The following is a 17,824-nucleotide window of genomic DNA, read 5'->3' on the forward strand; positions in this document are numbered from 1 at the left end:
AAGGAAATACTGACTCTCTGGGTGCTGAGGAGTCATGGGTGAACCAGGAGGCCGCAGATCAGTGAGGAGACTGTTGGAGAACCCCATGTGAAAACCTCAACAGAGAAGCGGGTCTGCCAGTCAGCTTCAGCAGCCCAGCTCCCAGACAGGCAGGCACTTTGCAGATGCTCAGGGAACAGCTGTTGGATGGGAGGAGTCAGTTCTGGCTTGACATGTGTCCCCCAAATGATCCTTTCTAGTCCTAACCCCCAGTCCCTGTGAGTGTGACCTTATTTGGAAATAGGGACTTTGCAGATGTAATCAGGTTAGGATGAGGTCATGCTGTATTGGGTAGATTTTAATCCGAATACTGGTGTCCTCGTAAGTAGAAGGAGATTTGGACACAGGCACAGGGAAGACCGTATAGAGGGACGCAGGCATTGGAGTGATCTATAAACCAGCAGATGGCAAGGACTGCTGGCAGCCACCAGAAGCAGGAGGAGACAAGGAAAGATTCCCCCTCTGGAGCCTTCAGAGTGAGAAGAATGACTCTTTGATTTTGAACTTCTGGCCTCCAAAACTGTGAGAGAATACATTTCTATTGCTTTAAGCCACCCAGTTATGATCACCTGCTCCGGCAGCCCTAGGAGGCTAATACGGAGCTCATTGCTCAGAAACCCCTGAGTCGCCTGCCCCCTCCGCTGCGCCGGACTCAGCGGCAGGTTGCATCCTGCTCTTCCAGCCCTCCCAGCCCCCCAACGCCGGCCTAAGCCTCCCCTCTCTGACCAGCAGAGCACCACGGCCCCATTCACACTAGATGGCGCCAGCGGACTGAGCCGGCCCCGCTCGCCGCGCACCTGGGGCTGCTAAAGGGACTCTGCAAATCTGAGACGGGGATCAGACATCCAAGTCCTTTAAGTTCTTTCCAGAGAAAGTGGCTTTCATTCAGTCAAAGAGGAAAGCGGATCCTCTCCCCTGCAAACTGTCCTGCCAACCCCAACTCACCCTTCCCCCTTCCCGGCCTCTGAGTTTGAGTGGCCTGTTGAGGCTGAGGCTGGTGGTGCCCAGAGCTGGGAGCCAAGTGCAGGCCCTGCCCCGCGAAAGGCCGTGAGCATAGGGCTCGCCATGGCGATCTGGGGCAAGCTGGCCTGGGTGTCCTGAGTGTGAGGACAGCTATCTCAGCAGACCGATGGCTGTGGGAGAGTAGACAGGGTGTCAGTCCACTTTGGCTCCCGGGACTCTGTTTTCACCTCCCAACTTGACCTCTCCAGTGGCTAACATCCATCAGGCCCATCAGCAAATTCTCCAGTCTTCCCATCTTGGAGAACCCAGAATCTGAGAGCCAGTTTTGATACTTTCCTCTCTCTCCCCTCTGTGTCCTATCCACTGCCAAGTACTGAAGGGTCTGCCTCCAAGGGACGTCTGAGATTTGTCCATTTCTCCCCATTTTCCGGCCACCCTCTGGTCCTGGCCACCGCACTGCTCACCTGGACGAGCCTGGACAAGCCACTTGCTGCTCAGTGTGGTCTGCGGAACAGCAGCATGCGCGCCACCTGGGAACGTGTTAGAAACACAGGGTCTCGGGTCCCACCCCAGGCCTACTGGATCCGAATCTACATTTAGATACATTTAGATACCCCAGAAGCTCCTGTCGTGTGACCAGGGCATTCTCGAGGCTCAGTGCTGACTCTTGTCTCTGCACCTGTCCTTACCCTCCTCCTTCCACGGCTTCAGCACTCTTAGGCGATGGACAAGGTCTTGATCACGGCCTAGGAGACTTGCCTAGCCCTGCAGCATGGTCTCACCCCACAGCCCTGCTATTTCAGAGTCCCTGGTGTGTTGCACATTTTCCTTGGAACCCTCCTTGCATAGCTAACCCCTATGCATTTTTGCATCTCCTCGCTTCCTTAAGGAAGCTCTTCCTGATCGGGCTGACCAGACCGATTCTCACAGCCAGGGACCATGTGGATCTGTGCCCCTCTGTATTCCTAGTGCCCAGCATGGAATTTGGCACATAGTAGGTGCTCAACACACACTTGTTAATTACTGGTGTGTCAGAGGAGGCCCATGAGTGGGTGAGTGCTTGTGTTTCCGAAAATACTGCGACTCTCCATCCCAGGAAGATAAGAACCAAGCCAGCATCCAGACCTGGTAGAGCCACAGAGGCTGTGTCTCCAAGAAACGGATCCTTTATCTGCACAGTGTCCCGCCAATCCCGACCTGCCTTTGCAGCCGCAGTGTTCTCGTTGCTACAGGGAGAAGTAGGAGGAGCTGGGTCACTGCTTACCTGGTTCTACCCTCACAGGCAGGCTGTCCTTTGCTCCTTCAGCTTTGTCTGCAACTTCCTGTGGGGGCCAACTAGTTCTGTTTGCACCCCAGAAGCAATTCCCTGGCTGTGTTCCCCCACCCCCAAACAAGGGTGAGGAACTCTTCCCTGGGTCCTGGCCCCTCAGTGCCACACTCCTTGACCTTCTGCACTGGCCCATGACATGCTCTTTCCAGTCAAAGCTTCATTTCTCTGGTTCCCCCTTTTCTTCTCCTCGCCATACAGTCTTTTTTACCCTTTTGTCTGTTTCTCTTCATACAATCAACCACAGAGCTCAGACCCCTTGACCAGAACGATCTCCCCAAACACGTGAGCAATCCTCCCATTTCTACCGGAATGACTGAAGCCCGCCTGTGCTCTACTCATCCAAGGCCTGCCCCTCCTCCTCTCTCCCCAGGATGCCTGCACTGGTCTCTGGCTTGGCTCTCATTCCAACTCACTGTCCACCAAGTTCTTTTTTAATGTATTACGTTCGGAGCACATCATTCAGTCTTCAAGTTCTTCCAAAGCTCTCACTTGCCTATGGAATCACATCTACATCCCTAGTACGGCATTCAAATCCTGCTCCTGGGTGGCTCCGTCAGCTAGGCATCTGCCTTGGGCTCAGGTCATGATCCCGGGGTCCTGGGATCAAGTCCCGCGTTGGCCTCCTTGCTCAGCGGGGAGCCTGCTTCTCCCTCGCCTGCCGCTCCCCCTGTTCTCTCTCTCTTTCTCTCTCAAATAAATAAATAAAACCTTAAAACAAAAAGTCCTGCTCCCGCTGGGTGCTGACATACCTCCCTCACTGCTTCCCCCCCAGGTCCCTCCACGCTGGACCCCTGCCCTTCACCTACATAGGTCAGTGTTGTCGGGGAGAGCCTTGGTCAGACCCCCATTCTGAGGCTGGATCTACTAGTCTGCTAGGGCTGCAGTAGCGAAGTACCACAGACCAGGGGCTTAACCAACAGAAACGCATGTTTTCACAGTTCTGGAGACCAGAAGTCCCAGAACAAGAGGCCAGCAGAGACTTCCATGTGAGGGACGTGAGGGAAAGGTGTGTCCCAGGCCTGTCTCCCGGGCTTGTGGGCGACCATCTTCTCCCTGTGTCTTCACATGGTCTTCCCTCCGAATGTGTCTGTGTCCCAATTCCCTATTCTTTTAAGGACACCAGTCATTTTGGATTAGGACCCGCCCAAATGACCTCATTTTAATTTAATTACCTCTTTAAAAACACTACCTCCAAATAGGATTTCTACATATGCATCTCAGGGGGAAGACAATCCAATGCATAACACCAAAGATCCCAAGAAATCATTTTTGTTTTCTCAGAGAAGGAAGATGGAAATAACCGGCAATGCGTACGGCTTTGTTGTAAGAACTTCTTGTTCTTAAACATGGCATTGCGGGGAGCTGTGTGTTCCTTTCCAGAAGGCAGATTACTAATTTGGAACAAGAAAAAAGATCAGATAAATTTGCAGATTTTCTTGTGAATATTCCTTCTGATCCCAGGTAACACACATTTTGCATTTTTAGAAATAATGCATTAAACAGGTAATATATTCACTTGCTTCGAAATTCGAAATTACAAACGGTAAAAGATGACCCTTCCACCCGAGTGACCTCCCTTCGCAGAGGCACCTAATGCTGTCTGGACCAGGAGGGATCCTCTGTACATAGAAAAACATGCACTTAGACACATATCTTTGTATCTCTTTTGTGGACACAAAGATAGCATTCATACACTTGTTCTGCTCTTGGCTTTTTCCATACAACAATGTATTGTGTACATTGGCCCAGAGCTATTTTATCCCTTTTTCCGTATCCGTTTTGTGCTTGGATGTGTCATATGTGTTTCACCCCATATTGGTGATTATTTAGGTTCTTTTTAAATTCTGGCTTTAATAGACACTTGCAGTGACTAGCCTGTACACATAAGATATTTGACATATGAACAAGGACACCTGTAGAAAAACATTCCTGAAATCAGAATTTCTAAGTCAAAGGGTGTATTGCAATATTTTTTTAAAGTAAATAATTTTATTTAGAAACAATCACCAACTTCGTTTCTTGAACCATTTGGGAGTATGTTGTCCAATCCCCTCCAAAGACTTTAGTATGTATTTCCTACAAACGGTAACATTCTCCTGCATAAGCATAAGCAACAAATCAAGAAATTAACATGGATGTGTTATCTTCACACCCCATTTAAGTTTTTCGGATAGTTCCAATAATATCGTCCCGCCTAGTTTAGAGTCATACCTTGCATTTCTTTTTATTCAAATCTCTTTTGTGTCCTTCATTCTGGAACAATTCCTCAGTCTTTCCTTGACTTTCATGACCCTGACATTTAAAAGCTTACAGGCCAGTTCTTTTGTATCACTCAATTTGGGTTGTCTCATTTTTTTCACGTTTGGATTTTCATTGCGTTTCAGCGGAAACATCATGAAAATGATGCAGGTTTCTCCCCTCCCATTCCATCAGGCGGTGCAGGATTTTGATTTGTCCCATTTGATTCAAGTAATGTCTACCAGGCTTCTTTTTATCTATATGGACTCATGGTCTCCTATTTTATTTGATGGATTATACTCCATTACCATCACTATTTACTTTGATGTTCGTGTTGTACCTGACTGAGTCAGTAGAAGAAACTGCAAGTGGGAGTCTTTTGGGCATATACTCATCATTCTTTGAACACTTTCTTGCTTTCAGGCCCATCATGTGCTCTTCCTGCCTCAGGTCTGGATTCAGCCATTTCTCCAAGGACTCCTGGTTCCTTTTAGTGGAAAACAGTATTTAAAAGCTGAGATCTGAACTCTAGGTGTGCTCACCGCTCTTGAGGTGCCAGTGCTCCCAAGCCCTCTGGGGAGTGCTAGGGAATATCTGTGCGTATGTGTACATGTGAGCCATGCACTACGTCTGTATTTATTTCTGCATCTGTTTAAGTAGATTGCAAACCACGAGTGCACACCAATACCTACAATTCCAATCTGCCCTGGAAGGGCTGGTTGTTTTGTTTCCCTTTCTGATGTTGTAACTCTGCCCCCACTGAATGGCTTTAGAACAGACTTGCTCAGCAAGAGAATAGTTGTTGCCAAACTGCCTTGCAAAGAGAAAGTACACTTTACACTCCCACTTGGTATTTTTAAACTTTTTCTTCTGCCAGTATCACAGGTAGAAGATGTCACCTCTGATGTTTTAACATGTATTACTTTTATTATAAGATAGCTTGATCATTTTGAATGTTTCTTTTTTTTTTTTTTTTTTTAGATTTTATTTATTTATGTGACAGAGAGACAGCCAGCGAGAGAGGGAACACAGCAGGGGGAGTGGGAGAGGAAGAAGCAGGCTCATAGCGGAGGAGCCCGATGTGGGACTCGATCCCGGTACGCCGGGATCACGCCCTGAGCCGAAGGCAGACGCTTTAACGACTGCGCTACCCAGGCGCCCCCCATTTTGAATGTTTCTAATGACAAACAGAGACACTTGACCTAAGAAAGGAGTGTTGTAGTTGGATGCAGCTACTGTCCTTCAATTGCTGCCTTAAAGGAAATAATTCAAAAGGGTAAAAAGCCCCCAAAACCAAAAACACAAAAATACCCTTAACTTTGGAATTGCTACCTGGCTGTTGTTGGCAGAAACTTGTTTGCAAGCCACGGGTCTCCCTTCTGTTGTCCATCCGAAAGAGCAAGTGAACTGGCCCATGTGCTGGAGACTTGACTCTGTCCTGTGATTTCTAAAGACGTCCCCTGCTGGCAGGGGCCAGGAGCTGATGGATTGTGACCAGAAAGTCCCCTCCGTTCAGTGTTCTGTTTTTGTGTGAAATAGACTCTGGGACAGCAAGTCTCCAGGCACTTGTCTATGGGTGTGCTGAAATTCCTTTCTTGTGATTAAAATAAAGTTTAGTCAAAGAAGAAGAAAGGTATTTCTTATCTTGGTAGATCTTGAAAAACTATGTATTAGGTTGAAATTGCCCATATCTGACCTTTTTAAATAACCTGCAAAAATGGCAATTTTGGATGATTCATAATTGTATATGCTGGCACTTTTCTCCTACAGGTCTCTATGGCCTAAAAGTCCTCTTCACACTTTCCACACCACGGCTCCTTGTTCACTTACTTCCCTACCTATAGTATTGCAACAAGATCCATTCTTCATGATGCCAAATAAATGGCACTTTCCCTGGGGAATCTTCGCTCATCCCCTAAGAAATGAACTCTTCCTCCCTCTTCACTACCCAGGCACTGTACTGGGGCTCTGTTAGATATTCTTTAAGTTCTGCCTTAAGTTTTAGGTAGCTGTTTAATCTCTTTCTCCCTATTAGTCTGCAAACTATTTGAGGACAAAGACTGAGTCGTTCACTCTTGGGCCCCTGGAATCCAACACCAGGCTTTGCATAAAGTAGATCTAGATCTTAAAAAAAAAAAAAAAAAGTTCATTGAATGAATGAACAAATAAATGCTTGGAGCAGGAGTGGGGATGGCCTTCCATTCCATAGACAGGCTACAGCACCAAAAGTCCCTATGTCTTTGGATCCCACATGCTCAAGGGCTTCAGGACCACCCCAGAAGTTACAGCACCCCCATGCTTGGTGTTTGTGTTGAGTCATAGTCTTTCCTTCACACACCCCAAATCACCCCGGGTGTTCAGCCCTGGACCTGCGAACAGGCTGCCTTTGCTGGAGGTGGGTTACTTGCTCCGCCAGGGAAGCTGTGTGTGGGGAAGTCCATCCTTGCCAAACCTTCCGCAGGCCCTGCCAGGTTGAGAGTCATCGATACCTCAGGCTCAGGAACAGTTCAAGCTGTCCCAGATGGGCTGCTCAGAACATTCCTATGTTGTGAAATTTTCTTTTCTGGGGGTACTGAGGATCATGGGAAATCTGAGAAGCCCAATAGCTGTTCACCTCTTGGCATGGGATGGGACAGTCCCTAAGCCCTGAGACGTTCTCTACCAGCAGGGAGCTGACAGGAGTGAGCTATCTATGTATCTACGTATCCATCTATGATGCATTATCTAATTCAGAGGGGAAATCACAGTTTTGACTTTTCATCTCAAACATGGACATCTTGAACAACCAACTTGCACAATTTTCAATATGTCTTTTGTTGTAAGGAGTAGACAAACCATACTTCCAAAATTCAACTTCAGGAATAATGACACAAGTGTGAATCAAAACAATACCATTTTCTTTCAACTGGCATCTTTTTTTAAAATGATAATTCCCCATGCTGGTGGAGCTGTGGGAAAACACATGGGCAATGTGAGTATAATTTGGAATAACCTCCTTGGTGGGTGATTTGAGATATAGCGAAAGCCACTAAAATGTGTGTTTCTTTTGATCTAGCATTTTACTTCCAGTAATTTAAGGAAATAATTTAAAATCCTATCAAACACTTGGTTCTAAGAAATTAAAAAATTAAAAAAAAAAGGTTTAAATTTTTGGCAGCCTCAAAGTCCAAATTACCAACATAATAGAAAACTATGCAACCATTAAAAATGATGTAGATTGATGTTTTATGAGATCATAATGGATTGTAAAGTTTAAAAAACCAAAATACTATTTACAAGTGATCTTTTTAAAGAGGAGATTATATTTAGGCATAGAAAAAAGAACAACATTACCAGTAGGAGGTGGTATTCAAAGATTTTAGTTTTCTAAATTTTCTGAAATGAGTACGTGTTACTTTGGTGTATTTAAAAATATTTTTAAGTGGTCTGAGAAAGACCTCCCTGAGAGAAGACTACTTTTGTTGTGGTCTAGGGGTCTCCACTTTCCAAACTGGGAGGTGGGGGTTCAGCTACAGGGCAGGAAATTCCTTTTCTCTCCTCCCATCCCCCCTTCCTAACCTGAGGCAAGCACTTCAAAGCCAGCCCTTCCCCGGCAGCTCTCAGGTTTTGTGGGCATTGTTCCTTCGTCCTCCCCTCATCTGTCTTCAAGAGAAAGGTAACAACCCCCTGGTTGACCTCACGTTGACAAGGCTGCCTTCCCCAGCATTCCTTACCTGTTGGGACATGCTTCTGCCCGTTCTCCAGTGACAAAGAAGGTTTACCTATCACGGAAACAAGCAGTCTTTCCTTTTTATATCTGTTTTTCTTGTGGAGGAGCAACTCCTGCTGCTTTGTGTACTTACTTATCATGGTCTGCATGGCTGAAACGCGTCCTCCCCCACACTGTGCTGGTACTTCCCATTCTCTGAGATGCAAGTCGTTTTCTCCCCCAGTGAACGGTGTGTCATTTCCCCGCCATGATTTTAGTTTTTCCTCTGCCTGAAGCTCACTGGTTGGGACAGAGACTGAAAGGCAGGAGGGTGGTAAGGGCCTTGGGAGGCAGGCAGCGTCTGCTGGGCCGGGGACCGGCACAGGGAGGGGATCACTTCAGCAGAACTACCTGGGTTTGAATTCAATCCCAGCCCCACCTCGGGCAGGTTAATCCACTTCTCTATGCCTCCGTTTCATTATATGTGGCACTGGAGCTCTGAGTGATAGCGGCACCTGCCTTGTAGAGCTAGCTATGTGGCTCGGTGAGTTCACACACACAGTGTGCAGAACTCTGCCTGCTATGGAGGGCACGCGTGTATGTATCCGCTATTCTCACCACGACTTTGAAAAGTTGATGCAATGCTCTTCCCTTGGCCTCCTTGCAACGAAGGGCGGTGATGTTTGTGTGGACCCGACCTGGTGTTTGTCGGGCTACGAAGGTGGAGACTTGGCACGGATGCTCCTACATTTTCCCACCTGACCCTAAGTATTACAGAAACATATTCTGGCCATTAATTACCCCCAGAACGACTTCAGAGTGGCCTGATGTTTTATCCCCAAGTTCCCCATCTTCCCTCTTCCGGCACCCTTACCACCTGCTGTGGCTGCTCAAGTGCGTGGGCCTCTCCCACCTGGGACAACCTCTCCACCTCCCTGTCCACCTCTGGTCCTGATGGTGAGGGAACAGAAGGCTAGCTGAGGACAAAGCAGAAGCAGACACCTCCCCCACCAGATGAGATATATGTGACCTTCCTCAGGCACTCCTGGCTGCCCTAAAGCTAAGGAAAGGAAAAACAAATAGTTAACTTATAGACATCACAATCCTGCAAGACAGGAGTCTCCTTCAGTTTACCAATGTCTTAGCGATCTACAAGAACAAAGCATTTCTATCAGTGACCTAGCTTCCAGAAGGGAATGTAGATACAATTAAATGTCCTTATAACCTGCAGCCCATTGACAGATACTTGAGGCGGGCAGAGCGTAATGTTCCTCCAGGAAGCTCCCAACTATCTTCACGTTAATGCCTTGCTGGAGGGGAAAACAACCTTAACTTGACAATGCCAAGGCCTCAGGTATCCTGTAAGTCTTCTTTAACATAAGAAAATCCTTTGAAACCCCTTTTCCTTACCTCCCCCAACTCCATAGTATATAATCAGCCACCCCTCACAACCCAGGGCAGCAGCTCTTTCTCCCCACGGGTCCTGTCCCCCAGCTTTCATAAACCACCATTTTGCACCAAAGACATCTCAAGAATTCTTTCTTGGTCATTGGCTTGGGACCTCACCCCACTGAACCTCTCCTATATTCCAAAACCACATCACTGAGATCTCCGTCATTTCCCCTCCCCAGACCGCGCCTTCTGTCTCGCCATCTCCCTTAAGAAGGGAGCCAGCTACTCACACTGCCTTCTTCCCAAGACTGACAACTTCTTACGTGGTCTCCAGGTACGGTATGTTTTATCCCCCTGAACATTTTTCTTAAGAGACAGGGAGAGCTTCCCCCCAGAAAAGTGGAGCTCACTAAATCATTGTTACTTAATACTGTCAGAGCACTTCTGGCCACGCGGAAGATGAAGTTAAAGGTCCCCACTCCTCACTCGGAGGGCCTGGGCCACCCAGCCTCTGCCGCTCTCCCCTCAGTCCCGGACCCCCCTCCTTTTCCTCTCCCCCCTGCACCTGCTTTCTGCTGCTGTGGCATCCGCACATCTGTGGTGTCCTGCCCCTGAGCCTGGCTGTGTGGACCCTTTGCATCTCAGCTTACTTGCCATTCCATCTACGGGATGTTTCCAGACTGTGCCCTGGCATAGCTTCCCTGTTCATCGAGGCACGCTGCTGGAACTGTCTGCCTTCCCAGCACTGGAGAGATTCCGCGGAGTCCCAGCGCAGCACAGTGGCTGGCACACTGAGGATGTCTGAAGAGACATGGAATGTATTTCCACCAAGGCCTGGGCTCTCTCTTCCCTCAATGGCACACTCCCTGTCCCATCTCCTCTTGCTGGGGACCCCCACCCTAGAGCTGGCGCTTCAACCCATCATGAGCTCCCACCCCACGTGCTCTTTTCCATCTTGGGTTTCTGCAGAATTTCTGGAAGGATCACACCTCTCACAACTGCCTTCATAAGAATCTTTTTTTAATTATTATTTAGAAATGCAGTTATATACATAGAACAATTAAAATTAAATTAAACTTTGTACAAATATTAAAATACTATCTTCACACCCACTGCAATGTACAGGATACCAAAAAATATATATATAAAATAAAATAAAGCAAACCCAAACTGATTGAGTGACATCCTGCACAGAGTCAATGATGCATGTGTCGTTTGAAACCATTATATAGGAGTACCATTCTGCAAAGGATTCCATAGTGGTGTGGTAAGAAGCCAGGGCAGGGTGTGGTGGGCTGCCGTGCAACCCGCGTCCATCTCTCCTCCTGCTTGGCAATCTGAGTGCTTGGCCCCTACATGCCCTCCAGTTAGCTCTGCTGCCCGACAGAGGGCTCAACCTGGGGGGGGGGGTGTTCATTCAAAATTCTATTAGGTTTTCAACTGGAGATTAAGAGGAACTGCTTTGCAGCAAAGCTGAGCCTGCTGCCTTTCGAGGGAACCAGCTACTCTACCTCAGTCCATGCTTCTGCCAAGCAAAATCTCTTTCAGCCCCTCCCTGGGCACCGGTAATGACTGGCCCTCTGCTGAGCGCCAGGGGCCCCCAGCAGCAACCCCCAAGAGAAGCCTCAGCATCACTGTCCTCAGCAAGCACATATGGACATCAAGCTATAAAGACTGTGTACCACTTCCCTTCTGGGTCCTGTATTCTCTTTAAGGAGGAATGAAAGGCAAGGATGTAGAAGTGTTTGCAGCATATCCCATTCTTTATGTGACGATGTTCCCTGCGAACGGAAGACACTGCTGTGTGGCAAGCAGGTGGTCTGAGAGCTTAGGCAGAACGGGGAGGGGAGAGGCCGAATGCCTGTGGATCCTGTGCCAGCACTAAAGAAGCCGGAAAAGTCTACCTTTGTCTGTCTTGCCATCAGGCTTCTCCACAGAACTTGAAAGCTGGGGGGGAAGGGGAGAGGAGTAGGAGGAAGAAGGGATGAGTGGGGAAGACAACATGAGCTTAAGTTCTGTTTGCAAGTGGAGTGTTGGTAGAATGCACACTGAAATGCCCTGTAAAGCCAAAAGAACTCACAAAGTGGCTAGGACTCAGCCCATTTCACAGTTAACACCAGTGAAACAGGAACACAGCACACAAAATTCAGAAATGGCAAAAGAGAGAGCCTATCTGCTAAACTAAGGCATTGAAAGGGACGGAAATCTTAAGTGATTTTCACCACACACTGGCCCTTGAAAGTCGCTGGCATGTGACTGCAAGTCACCAGGATATAAAACCTGCACTGAGTCAGCTCATGGGTGCAAAAAGACACTTCTAGTCCTTTGGTGCGGGCCATTCTCCTGGACAAGCCCTCTGCTGGACTCCCCTAAAGATGAGCCCTGGAAAGCCAAGCCCTGGGCAGTTTCTCCCACCTGTTCTAGGCTCCTTTGGCAGCCTAACAGCCTACCACCTGCCACTGCCCTTGTCCCTCCGCCAGGCTCCACCTCGAGGCAGCTGTGGAGTTCCTAATCCCTTGAAAGGGACAAAGCCCAGAAGCCCTAGAAACAGCAGCACCTGGCTGATGGCTAAGAAACTGCTTCAGAGAAGAGAAGTGCGAAGCGAATGGGAGGCCTAGGCTCCTCCCACCACAGGCCCAGGGGTTTCCAGGGACATTGGAGGGGGGGGGGGCGCTCAGCAAAGCCAATGATGCAGGGGAGGGGACAGAGGGAGCAAGGGGGTGTGTGTGCACTAGGTTCCCATTTATTCAGACTTTTCTTTCCTACCAGGTAGGCAAGTCTGGGCTTGTGATCCCCAGGATGGTGTTAATGGCGGGCGAGGTGGAAGAAGGCTTCAGAAGAAAGGGTTTTCATTTTTTTTTCAAGGGCTAAGCCAGTCACTTATGTGGCTGAATAAACCCAAAACAAATAGCACAATCTCTTAGGGGGGAAAACCCACAGTAATGATATAAAAAAGGGTAAGATCTTCCATTTTTAAAAAATATTCTAGACCCTTATTCAGGCTGCAAGCCCAACAGTGAGACTTTGGATCCCTCCACCATCTGTTCCTGCTTTCTTTTCTGGAGGAAGACAAGGGCACCTCTGTGGGTAAAGGAGAGCCCGTGCATGATGAGGCAACTAGGGTCCATAGGGACCCTACCCTCCAGATGGGCCCAGTGCCAGCAACTGCTGGCAGGCACATCTCCAGAAACGGCCTCTTCGGAGGCCAAGGACAGGTCCCCTGGTCTTTTGCAGGTCCCTCAGAGGCTTGTGTTCCAGCACCTCCACCAACCTGTTCCATATGGAACCACGCCAGCCAGGGCTCCTGGGTGGGGAAGGGGAGATGTGGGGGCGCCCGCAGGCCCAGCAGGCACTGCCCTTACCCTGAGCGAAGGAAGACTACAGTGGTGCCAGGAGGCTGGGAACGAGCGGGTAGTAAAGTGCGCGTGAGAGTGATGCAGGAGGCTGAGAGGAGGCCATTCCCCTATCTTTGTGGCCATCCCCACCTAGAGCTACCCTGTTAGGTCAGGTACTAAAAATATACTGGGCTCTTTATTGTCTTCACCACCCCAAACAGAGCGGCTTGGGGAGGAGCAGAGGTGCAGGTAGGGTCAGCGACAAGTCTCCCAGCCCCAGTGCTTCAAAAACAAAACAGAAATAAGCATTCCTCAACGCCACGTCTTTTGAGGATGGCAGTAGCCTGGCTGAGCTCTGCCACCCCGGCCCTGGACAGCATCCACAGATGGCAGAGTGAGAGCCCCCCAGCAGAAGCATCGGGGAGCACGGAGCCCACCCCCTTCAGTGGAAGGGCCCCCGGGGCTAGGCTGCTTGGCAAGCTTTCACCCACCGCAGACCAGCGAGGTGTGATGCTGAGGACTGTCAGCCCTCCCCAGGTGTCAGGGGAGAGCACGGAGCCCTCTGTCAGCTGGGGCACGTGGAAGGGTGGCAGGGGAAACACGAGTAGGAAAAGCAGCGGTGCGGCAAGCAGCAGCACGCTTCCTGGGCACAGTTACTAAGGCACGTGACTGTGGTGACGAGGAGCCTCAGGACTGGGGCTGGAGCTGCCTGCAGCTGCCTGGGGACTCGGTCTGTGCCTCTTAGGCTCCCTTCTGTCACCACGAACCCAGAACGGGGCAACCTGCCCCAAATGCCATGGCCACACGGGCATTCCGCGGCACCTTAGCAACTCTCCCGTCCCAGAGATGATTCACCTCAGGCCCCTGTGGGCAGCAAGGAAGCGGAGGTTGCCAAGGATCCAACCCAGGAGGCAGCAGGCCACTTCCCCTTATACTCCAGTGAAACAGAGAAAACCAAGGCCAGGATGGCCGACGCTGGAAGTAGGAAGTGAGGACTTGCATATTAGGAAGACAATCGTTATCAGCCACCTTCCTTCCCTCCCTCAGGATCTTCTCCACGCTTCTTGGAAACTCAACAGGGCGAGAAGCCAGCACCTCCAAGCTGGACAGCTGGGTGCTGGGATAGCTTTGGCATGATTTTCTGCATCCTCCATCCTCGGCCAAAGAAATGTGCCACCGGTGTCAACCAAGGGCAGGCCCAGGCACCCATATTCCTGCCCTAATTAGAGCCACCTTTGGATCTGCTCCTGCTAAGGGCAGTGGTGCCAGCCCTCAAAGTTCCCAGAAGAGCCTCAGCCCCAGGCCCAGCCCCCTGTGCGGCAGAGGGCAGCAGTGCTGCCACTGAGGTCTGGAGGATAGCAACAAGCCTGCATGACAGGGGAACTGGATGGGTTGGGGGGGGGAAGGCACAAGTAAACACAGCGGCTCTCAGGCCCGCAGAGGCTGGTGGGGTCTGCCACCAAAGAGCTGGCCGGAGGGGACCCAGAGGGCTCAGGGAAAGGAAGAGTTCAGTCCAGCACATTCAAATATGTCCCCGACACAGATGGGAAGACCGGGCTAGGCAAAATGCCAGCTCTTCCAGCTGTCCAGCAGACAGATGGCGAGAATCTTCCTTGAGTTTCCAGCAAGGTGGGCCTGGAGGCCCTCAGAGATATAGAGACACACAGATACACAGGTGGCAGCTCAGGTATCCGGGTAGGGTGGCTGGAGGACAGGGTGCTCAAACCCACAGGGAGAGGGAAGAAGGGCAGAGAGGACCGTTGCAGAGAGGAGAGGCCCGTGGCAGCGCTCATGCTTCTTTCAACAGTGGGATATCTGCAGGAAGAGAAGACAGAAAAGCACAGTGGTTACCCTGCTAGGTCTCTCTGCAGCACACCTGATCCCACTTCGGGGTCCCCATGCAGGCCCTGGTCTGAAGAAATAAAATGCCTCACTCAGGGGCGCTTGTGTAGCTCAGTTGGTTAAACATCAGATTCTTGGTTTTGGCTCAGGTCATGATCTCAGGGTCACGAGATCGAGCCCGCGTGGGACTCTGCGCTCAACGGGAGTCTGCTTCTTTCCCTCTGCCTCTCCCCCTACTCCAGTTCTCTCTCTAAAATAAAAAATTTAATTTTTTAAAAAAGCCTCACTCATACCCTTCTAATGAGTCTAAACCCCTCGCCCTTTCTTCAGGCCTTTCTTGTTCATCTCTCCCTCCACCTGTGTGATAAAATCTGAATATTCAGTCTAGTATTCAAGGTAGTGCTACCTTGAACCTCCTCTCTGCCTTGACTCTGCTGGTCTAGTTGCCTCTCTTTCTATCCTTAATCTCAAGCTCTGAGGCTGTGGAGCCCTGCTTAGGTCCCAACTCTTCCTTAAGGCCACCCACCAGCTGTGTGATACTGAGTTACTCACTTCCCCTCTCTGGGTCTTGGTCTCCTTTTACGTCCACCGGGTTACACCAATGCCTTGAGGTCCTGATTTCCTACGGTGCCTATCAGGCCCATAACGCTCAGTCTGGAGCGAGCTGGATAAACTATGTGCCTTTTCTGTGCCCCTCACTCTGACATGGACCTACAACTCTTGGTTCCATTATTTCTCAAATATAGGCCTGATCTTCCCAAATGACTGACAATCCATGCAGGCAGGCAGCAGGTTTCAGATTACTTTCTATCACTCCAGAAACCTAACTAGCACCAGGCACAAGATGGGTTCTCAAAAATGCTTGTTCAATAAATGGAACAAAGCAAGGCAGCAGGAGAAGAAAGGAGAAGAGCAGGCACTGTCAAGGCTCCTGAGGAAAGGTAAGAGCCAAGAAGTGCTCTTGGGACAGGTGTCAGTAAGTGCAGACATATAGTACGTATAAGCTGGCTATCCATGGGGTCCCTAACCTTTAGACCTGGGTCAACTGTGTAGCGACCCCTTCCTAGCTCTATATCCCATCAAGAGAAAAGAGAAGGCATGCTGTTGATTTCAGGAAACTCCTAAACGTGATCTGAACTTAAGAATTTCCAACTTCTTTGCTTTCAGATACTCTCAGCCTCAGACATTAACTGGGCCCAAGACTCCCAGGGTACATAGTGTTTCCTCGCTGGCTTTCAGCAAAGCCTGGTAAGTACAGAAGCTTCCCTGTCCAAAGGGAAACAGCTGGGTTTAGGCTGTATCCTGAGCCCCACTGGGGTTTCAGGTAAAGATACTGTTTAAAGTGACTGAGTCAATCCCGATATTCAACTCTCCAGGCTCCAGAAAAGGCAGACAGGTCAGGAAGTGGCAATTTCCTTCTATGGCTGGCTTGCCACAGAGAACCCAAAGTCACCTGCGAGGCAGCATGGCACTGTGGGCTATAAACATAGGCTTCAGAGCCAGATCCATCCAGCTTCAAATCTCAGCTCAGCCACTTCCCAATGGGCAAGTGACGTACGCTCTGGCCTCAGTTTCCTCATCTGTCAAGTAGGAATGGTAATAACACCTACTTCTCAGGATCACTGTGAGGTTTAACTGAGATACTGCAAGAGAACTGACTACACAAGCATGGCGTACACGGTTTCAAATGAAACCGCTGAATGCCCTGGAAGAGAGACCAGCTCCAGTTTCCTCTGTAATATGACCCCATACCTCCTTGTCACTCCTATCCTTTCAGGAACATAAAAATTATAACAGGAGAACAGACCCCACTCCCGCCTCCAACCAGCTGTCCTCCCTTTGATTTAGCACAGCCCTGTGGCCACAAATAGTTTCGGAAACTCCAACCTATCAAGATTCACAGGCAACAGTCGAAAGTCTTCTACACAGAGCCCGCAGCCCCGCCAGGAGCTGAGGGTGAGACCTTATTCTGTAGGCTAATCCCCCAGGTATTCTCTCCCTTTGCCCCCCAATACCCAATTATTAGAGAGGCTCACAGTCCTTCTTCACTCCCCACAAGGCCCCTGAGCGGCTCATAATTCATGATCAGCGCAGACCGCAGACCACCTACCATCTGTGTAGTCCTCCGATGTGAGGGACAAAAGGCTTTGTATGTCACTGTTCTCTGAATCTGGGGCTTCTTTGTAAGCCCCTCGGCTGTTCCCTGAGCCGGCCACCCAGGAGGAGGTGGCTGCCTGGTGCACCAGCACAGTCTCTGAGCCCTGAGGGCCCCAGGCTTCACATAGTCCCGACTGGCCCGGGGCCTCCTCCTCTCCGCCTGCAGAGGAGCCGGCCCCCTGCTCTTGCAACTGCTGCTCCCTTGGCCCATTCCTCCCACTGGGCCCAGACCCTTCTGACAGCACGATCTGCACCCTGGGATCAGCAGGTGGCACACAGTGACCGGAACTGCCGTACACTGCCTCTTCATAGGACGGGAGTGCAACCTGGACTCCATCCACCATGATGGACACCTGGTCGCCAGATACCCCCTGGTCACGCCTGCAGCCAAAGGAGGAAAAGAGAGAGGAAGAATTAAAATATGCACACAAATAAATACCATACCACCAACAATACTGACCGTTTTTGAGCGCTCCCAATGTGCCAGGCACAGCACTAAGTGCCTTACCCCCATCGAACCCTCACCTGAGCCCTGTTGAGTACAGATTCACCAAGAGTGCAGATGAGGCTCAGAGAAGTCAAGTAACCTGCCCAGTCACACAGCTGGTAAGGGAGGAAGCTGGGATGTGAATCCAGTTCCATCTGCTTCCAGAGACTCTGTTCTTACCCTCTGGGTACACAGGTACCCAGCCCTCTTGTCCTGTGCAAAAACTAGGAACCTAAAGCCCTAAAAATAATGCCGTCATTCAGCACAGGTAGGAAGAAAGAGCATAATGCTTGCATATATCTGTGAATATACTGTCTGAATACTTAAAGTGGATACACTCTATGATATATGAA

General features: G+C 49.8%; 1 protein-coding gene across 3 annotated transcripts in view; it reads right to left on the minus strand.

Moving 5' to 3' along the window:
* Positions 1-10,653: 10,653 nt before the first annotated feature.
* Positions 10,654-17,824, minus strand: part of SUSD6 (sushi domain containing 6) — a 96,024-nt gene continuing 88,853 nt past the window's right edge. For 2 of the 3 annotated variants that reach the window (XM_026519646.4, XM_026519648.4), the window contains exons 5-6: positions 16,938-17,365; positions 10,654-14,800 (exon numbers count right to left, since the gene is read on the minus strand). In XM_026519646.4, the coding sequence (XP_026375431.2) occupies positions 14,775-14,800; positions 16,938-17,365 (454 nt within the window). In that variant the 3' untranslated portion in view covers positions 10,654-14,774. Of the gene's footprint in view, positions 17,366-17,824 lie in introns of all 3 variants that reach the window. The other variant, XM_057318734.1, reaches the window with a different exon arrangement.

Source organism: Ursus arctos, unplaced genomic scaffold (assembly GCF_023065955.2).
Source record: "Ursus arctos isolate Adak ecotype North America unplaced genomic scaffold, UrsArc2.0 scaffold_25, whole genome shotgun sequence".
NCBI lineage: Eukaryota > Metazoa > Chordata > Mammalia > Carnivora > Ursidae > Ursus > Ursus arctos.